Source organism: Colobus angolensis, unplaced genomic scaffold, assembly GCF_000951035.1.
Source record: "Colobus angolensis palliatus isolate OR3802 unplaced genomic scaffold, Cang.pa_1.0 Scaffold244, whole genome shotgun sequence".
In the NCBI taxonomy this organism is placed as follows: domain Eukaryota; kingdom Metazoa; phylum Chordata; class Mammalia; order Primates; family Cercopithecidae; genus Colobus; species Colobus angolensis.
In genome coordinates, this window is record NW_012115644.1 from 3,782,694 (window position 1) to 3,790,753 (window position 8,060).

General features: G+C 36.5%; 1 protein-coding gene across 2 annotated transcripts in view; it reads left to right on the plus strand.

Annotated features, from left to right (window-relative positions):
- The window catches only part of SEC24B (SEC24 family member B), a 94,367-nt gene that overhangs the window by 36,660 nt on the left and 49,647 nt on the right, over nucleotides 1-8,060 (plus strand). For both annotated transcript variants that reach the window (XM_011945748.1, XM_011945749.1), the window contains exon 5: nucleotides 6,247-6,327. In XM_011945748.1, coding sequence (XP_011801138.1) covers nucleotides 6,247-6,327 — 81 coding nt within the window. The remainder of the gene's footprint in view (nucleotides 1-6,246; nucleotides 6,328-8,060) is intronic.

The window sequence follows — 8,060 nt, forward strand, 5'->3', positions numbered from 1 at the left end:
ACCTCGTGATCCGCCCGTCTCGGCCTCCCAAAGTGCTGGGATTACAGGCTTGAGCCACCGCGCCCGGCCAATTTTTTTCATATGTACAGAGGTAAAAGAAAGTGGCTGAAATTGGTGTGGGGATTACATGTAAGTGTCTAATAAAGTAGCGATTTGGAGTGCTTTACTTCTTAAGCATTTCGGTGACATTTATTCCCTTTATTTGTGAGATTTTTGTGTGTTTAGTTTATGTGGGGTTGTTATCCAACTTTGAAAAAATTTCATTGAACCGTGATGAAAAATCATCCAGCGGGTTGGAGAATCAGAAGCTATTGGGTTAGCAGTGTTAAGTATTGAGGAAAGTTTAGGCTGAAAGCTGAGGAAAAAAAAAACAATTGGAAAATCTATCAGGAAGTATTTGTCTTGTTTTGTTTTTTCCCACTCTGTAGCACTGTTTGGAGATAGAGGGAAGAGAGAACACGAAGAACATTTCCTGAGTCTCTTGCTAATATGTGTTACACTTGTGATATCTGTTAAGTTGTAATTGTAGCCCTGTGGAGTAGGTGTTATTATGAGATCTGTTGTTACTAATGAGGAGCAGCTCAGAGATGTCAGGTGTCTTTTTCCTCAACTGGTAGGGAGTGGACATGAGGAAATCTCAAATTATCTGGTTAATTTCAAAAAGTTTAGCAATACTAGTAAGTATATTACCTTTGTTGACCCAGTTTGCTTGTCTTTTAGAGAGAGAACAGCTTAAGCCTTTTTTTTTTTTAAAGGCTTAGTTGCTTTCTGATACTCTTCCCTAGCTTCAAGGATTCTGAGCTATTCTTATCTGTTCTCCTCGTTACTTCTTTACATTTCAGCTCCCTCTTTTTCTCTTTCCTTTTTTCTTCTTTCAAGCTGTAACGTAGAGCCAGTAAAAGAATGAGAGAAAATTACTTCCAACTACTGCATTTCATACTTGACCCCCCTTTGATCTCAGAATACTTAATATCACTAATTGCAGTGTGAAGTGACTGAGGCAAATTGATGCTATCCAGGCGTTAAGCATGGGACAAGTACCAAAGCTATTGATTGAGTGGAAACCAGTTTGTATGCTGAAAGCAGTATTTTGCTTGCTATCAGGATTCCAAAGATCAATATATAGCTAATGCATAGCTATGGCCATCAAATACTTATATGATAGGGAAACAGATACCATATGATTATAGTACAACTCGAAAGGTGTAAGCAGGCAGGGTGGCTCAATGCCTGTAAATCCTAGCACTTTGAGAGGCCGAGATGGGCGGATCACCTGAGGTCAGGAGTTTGAGACCAGCCTGGCCAACATAGTGAAACCTCATGTCTACTAAAAATACAAAGATTAGCCGGGCGTGGTGGCCGGCGCCTGTAATCCCAGCTGCTTTGGAGGCTGAGGCAGGAGAATCACTTGAACCTGGGAGACGGAGGTTGCAATGAGCCGAGATCACGCCACTGCACTCCAGCCTGAGTGACAAGAGTGAGACTCTGTCTCAAGAAAAAAGAGAAAAGAAAAGTGTTAATTCAGGGTTGAGAATGTGCCCCTGCATAGGAGAGGAAATGATTTTCTGTGGGCATACAGGAAAAGTTTGACAAAGGATTTGAAATTTGAAGGATGAGTAGTAATTTGTCTTATGGAGAAAGGAAATTATGGCTAACAAACCAACATGCATCATGCATAAACAGAAGAAAAAATGTAGTATTGGGTCAAGAGTCAGAAGTTGGGTGTAACTGCATCATAAGGTAAAACAGAGGATGGTAAAGGAACAGACAGGTGAGAGATCCCGGTGAAAAGGACAAGTAGAAGCCAAATTTTTAGGCCGGGCGCGGTGGCTCAAGCCTGTAATCCCAGCACTTTGGGAGGCCGAGGTGGGCGGATCACGAGGTCAGGAGATCGAGACCATCCTGGCTAACGCAGTGAAACCCCGTCTCTACTAAAAATACAAAAAAATTAGCGGGGCCTAGCGGCGGGCGCCTGTAGTCCCAGCTACTCGGGAGGCTGAGGCAGGAGAATGGCGTGAACCCGGGAGGCGGAGCTTGTAGTCAGCCGAGACTGCGCCACTGCACTCCAGACTGGGGGCAGAGCGAGACTCCGTCTCAAAAAAAAAAAAAAAGCCAAATTTTTGAAGTTTCGTTTTATGACAATGTGAAGGCATTTAGATCTTATTCACTAAGATGGTGGGGAAATTTGTGAACGTTGTTTTTAAGCATGTTCAGAATGTTAACATACAAGTTCAATATGGTACTGTGTTTTAAAAATACCTTTTTGATTTGTTTGCCAGTAATGGCATGACCTCTAATTAATTCATTAATTAGATTGCATTAGTCTAAATAGCAAAATATCATGAGTCTGTTTATCTTACTGATTTATTTGGGTTTGTAACGTTGCTTTGCTATTTTGACAAATTCAAAAATAGAGATTTGCAGTTATTTTTTCTTTTGAAAGTGAATTTAAAGTGAACTAGCAGATTTCAAACTATTTAGTAAACAAAATAGAATAAAAAAATTAATACTTTAAAGCTTATAGCATTATTAAAATGAACAATCTTTAAAATATTAACAGTTGATTTGACATGAAAGAAGCTAAACAGCATAATTGAGTAGTAGTATGTTCTTTGGAATAAGTGGATGTATAAGTAATCTTTTATCTTTGGACTTTATTTTTTTTCAAGAGTGGTTGTTTCTTGATATATACATTTAAAAGTTTTCCTTAGAATTCCCATGATATTTTTAATAGCAGTTCTGGGAAATAATTCACATACCATAAAATTCACCTATTTATGTTGTGCTGTTCTGCAGTTTTTAGCATTTTCACAAAGTAGCAACCATCACTACTATGTAATTCCAGAACATTTTCTTCACCCCAAAATAGAAACGTCATACGTTTTAGCATTCTTCCCATTCTACCCTCCCCGCACAGCCACACAAAGCTCTAGGCAACCATTAATCCTCTGTCTCTATAGATTTGTCTATTTTGAACATTTTATATGTAGAGATCATATAATATGTGGTTGTTACTTGCATCTTTCTCTTACCATAATATTTTCAAGGTTCATCCACATTATGGCATATGTCAGTACTTTATGATTTTTTGTTGCCAAAAAATATTCCATATGTGACTATATCACATTTTATTTATCCATTCATGAGTTGATGGACATTTGGGTTGTTTCTACTTTTTGGCTGTTACGAATAATGCTGCTGTGAACATTTGGCGACAAGTTTTTGTGTGGGTTTATGTTTTCATTTCTCTTGAGTGGAATTGCTGGGTCAGAACTCTGTATTTAACTTTTGAGAAACTGCCAAACTGTTTTCCAAAGTAACTGCACCATTTTACAATCCAGTGAAGATTCTAATTTCTCCACATCTTTGGTAATAAGTTTTGGCAAAGATGTGGAAAAATTGGAATCCTCATTGGATTGGTTATAACCATCCTAGTGGATATAAAGTGGTATGTTGTTGTTTTGATTTTCATTTTCCTAATGGATAGTGATGTTGAGCATCTTTTCATGTGTTTATTGGTCATTTGTTTATCTTCTTTGGATAAATATCTTTTGCCCATTTTAAATTTTGTTATTTGTTGTTCTGTTGTTGAGTTGTAAGAATTTGTTACATATTCTGAACATTAACCCCTTATCAGATATATGATTTGCAAATATTTACTCTCATACTGTGGGTTGTCTTTTTACTTCTTGAAGATGTGGTAACTTTTAGAGCACAAAGTTCTTAATTTTGATGAAGTCCAAATTATTTTTTTTCTTTTGTTGCTTGTACCTTTGATGTCATATCTAAAAATTCATTTAGTCATGAAGATTTATTCCTGTATTCTTAGAGTTTTGTAGTTTTAGCACTTACATTTTATGTGTGTGATACATTTTGAGTTAGTTGTAGTGTAAGGTGTAAGGAAGGAGTCCAGCTTTGTTCTTCTGCATGTGGATATGCCTGGTTGTTCCAGCACCATTTGCTGAAAAGAATATTATTTCCCCATTGAAATGTCATGGTAAATTGTTTAGTTTTATTAAGGTAAAATATATATAACATAAAATTAACTATTTTAAAGTGTATAGTTCAGTGGCATTTAATACATGTACAGTGTTGTGTAATCCCTACTTCTATTTAGCTCTATCTAACTTTGTGAAGTACTAGACATTTTCATCATCCCAAAAGAAAATCCTACACTCAGTCACTCCCCATTTTCCCCTCCCCTCAGCCCCTGGCAACAGCCATCTACTTTCTGTCTCTATGGATTTACCTATTCTGGATATTTCATATAAATAGAATTATATAATATATATGATCTTTTCTGTCTGATTTATTTCACTTAGGCAAATTTTCAGGTTTCATTCACATTGTAGTGTGCATCTGTACTTCATTTTTATGGCTAAATAATATCCCATTTTATAGATATACCATATTTTGTTTATCCATTCATCTGTTGATGAATATTTGGAGACTTTTGACCTGATATATCAGCATTCTGCTTTAATTTAAAATTCACAAATAAAAGGAACAAAAAGGAAAGGGCATTACTTTCCATTATTTATTAAGAGGAAAAATATATGTGCAAAATTGTTCTACTTATCACGAAGAAGGCATTTCGTAAATATTAGTGTCTTCTGTTACTTATTTTATGGGTGTCTTCATATCCACTGTCTCATTTAGACCTTATAAGAACATAAAAAACCACACATAGGACATTTAAAAAATCGTTAGCATTTTGCAGAAGAGTTATATAGCAAGTTACCTTCACTTATTCTCAGGAGAAAAAAACCACAAAGTTATGTAGCAAGTAAATGATGGAGTTGAGGTAACTGCAGTCTTTGCCTCCAAATCATGTTCTTTGCTAATAAGAAAATGTTCCTACACAAAAAGCATTAGCTGTTATGCCCTGAGTCAGTATACCTAATTCTCATGTTTATGTAAAATTATTCAATGAAAGATAATTATGCATACCTGTTCTTTTCCTATCACAGTTGAAAATTAACCTAAATGTAGTTTAAATACCAGTTATAATATTGGTATTAAGAGCAATTCTAACCTCTGTAGCATAGAATTTTGTGTTACTGTGAAGCAGAGCAAGATCTCTAACATAATAGAGGGATCATGCAGTTTTTTTGTTTTCTTCATCATAATATACTCTAGCATATGTACCTAGGATAATTGTAGGTCTCAAAATATGTGTTGAATGAATGGAAGAAGTATATTGTTTGTTCTATTCATGTGACCTCTGACCAGATTTCATCGTAAATTGCCACTGAATTCTCATCTTAACAGGTTTTGAATGAGCACACATAATAAAAATTCTTATAGTCTAACATTTGTATAAATTAGTGTGCCTTTCATTTATATTACCTTATTAAATATGGCAGGTATTATTTAATCTCTATTCTGCAGCTATATAAACTGAGACAGAAAAACTTAGTAGCATGCCAGATAGCAACCTAAGCTACAGACTCCTCATTTATCAATGTCTCAGACAGTGTGCTATGATATAAATAAAAGTCATTAAAATTTAATTACCTTAATATACCCTAAGATTGATAAAATGTATTTAGTATTTATCATTAATAATGATAAAATAGGCCGGGCGCGGTGGCTCAAGCCTGTAATCCCAGCACTTTGGGAGGCCGAGATGGACGGATCACAGGGTCAGGAGATCGTGATCATCCTGGTGAACACAGTGAAACCCCGTCTCTACTAAAAAAATACAAAAAACTAGCTGGGCGAGGTGGCGGGCGCCTGTAGTCCCAGCTACTTGGGAGGCTGAGGCAGGAGAATGGCGTAAACCCGGGAGGCGGAGCTTGCAGTGAGCTGAGATCTGGCCACTGCACTCCAGCCTGGGCGACAGAGCAAGACTCCATCTCAAAAAAAAAAAAAGAAATGATAACATATATTTGGTAGATGTAATCCTTAAGATGTGACTATATTAACATTTCTATCAACTTAAAATTTTTATTGATGTGTTTGACTAGTTTTAATAGTTTAATATCTGTTCTTCTCTAAGATCCCTTACATGTTTACCTGAGTTTTATCCCACTCATCGGCTTCATTTTCTCTCGACTCTCATCTTCTATTCTTAACAGAAATTCATTGGTTTTTAAAATGTCTGTAGACATCAATCATTTCACTTTTTTACTAGAATCAGGAATTTTCCTAGTTCAGCCAAAACATCTTTTTCAAAATTGCCAAAGGCTGCTTTAAGATACTTTGTCGTTTTAAACCTAGTAGATGTTTTGGTTTTCTTTTTAGGTGTTGACAGCTCTTCTACCACAAGCAGTGCTTCTCCAATGCCCAACAGTTATGATGCCCTGGAAGGAGGCAGTTACCCAGGTAATTTGTTGTTTTGTGCTTGCTTGTTCTTCATTTTAAAAGTTATTGACCATCAGTTGCCTTCAAATGTGAACATACATTACACAAAATAGCAGGCTATATTTTTCACAAGAAAAAAAGGACATTTTTCTGGCACTTTTCAGCCGCAACTTAATAGCATTAATAGCATTAACTACCAACTATGAAGGTTGTTTCTGGGGCTGTTATTTTTTGTTGTTATCATACTCTGTCTTTTTCTAAAAGATTGTCAATAACTTTTCTCTTCTTTCCCCTTCTTTTTAAAGAATAACTGTTCCTTAAATAAATTTTTTATTTCTATTCTCATGCTTAGGTCTTTGAATTCTTTTCAACCAGCCTCTCTCTGAGTATAGTCTTTGACTCTTTGCTCCCTCAGTGGCTTCTGGCTGCCTCTAGTAGGTAAATAGATGCTACCCCCAACTTGGGGGTAGGTTTTGGAGACATCACTTTTAACTATATCTGAAATAACTTTAGCCATTACATTCAAGTACAGGAGTGGATAGTATTGAAAGAAAAAACTATCATTTCATTTTAATATCTTATACTGTGAGTTTTCTTACTCTCCTGTCTCCTGTCACTGACAACCTGACAACTGTACCTGACCTCTGTCTCTCTTTTTCTAATGATTCCAAGCTTCAAAACTAACAGAAAAAGCAGTTTTGCCCTTCTCTTTATTTCTTATCTCTTTGTTGATGATCCAGGATGAAGTTTAATTGAAGTTGGAATGTTCTATACTTAAAAAAGAAAAAAATACTATCTTGCTATCACTATTCTATGAATCAGTAGAAAACTTCAATCTTTTCAGCTCAGTATGGAATTCCCTTGTAATATTTTAAAAATACTACTGGGCGTGGTGGCTCACACCTGTAATCCCAGCACTTTGGTAGGCCGAGGTGGGCAGATCACAAGGTCAGGAGATCAAGACCATCCTGGCTAACACGATGAAACCCCATCTCTACTAAAAATACAAAAAGTTAGGTGGGCATGGTGGCGGGCGCCTGTAGTTCCAGCTGCTTGGGAGGCTGAGGTGGCAGAATGGCGTGAACCTGGGAGACAGAGCTTGCAGTGAGCCGAGATCTCGCCACTGCACTCCAGCCTGGGTGACAGAGAGAGACTCCATCTCAAAAAAAAAAAAAAATTTTTTTTTAAATACTTGAATAAATGACTCAGTTTTTTGTAGTTAAGGATTTTTGCCCCTAGGAATTTTGTTTGTGTGTGTGTGTGTGTAAGAAGTTGTAAACCATTCCAAAAACAATCTCTTGTCAAGATAGTCTAGAAGAGTTGCTTAATTCACTAAAAGATGAACAACCATATAGTATCCCATGAACTCTAAATTAATGTGAAACGAAAAATGTCTAGTGTAGTATAGTTGAAAGATTCTGGCCCTGCAGTCAGACTTTGGTTTCTTTGTATTCATTCAGTCAACAAATTCTAATCTTGTAATCCTATGTGTTGAAAGTACTTCAGTAAACTTGGACAAGTTTTCTTCCTATTATACTGCACCAAAATTAAAGAACTATGTGAGCATCTGTAGCAGTAATGTTAAATGAACTGTAGGCCTACTGTATGTCAGGTACTAGGATAGATCTGTAGAATTCTTTCCTGAAGAAGGGGAGAAGATTTAGACCTTCATGTTTGTAACTCCAGTTTTCTTTCCTCCTCCTCCTCCTCCCTCCTCCTCCCTCCTCTTCCTTCCTCCTCCTCCACCAAGGCCC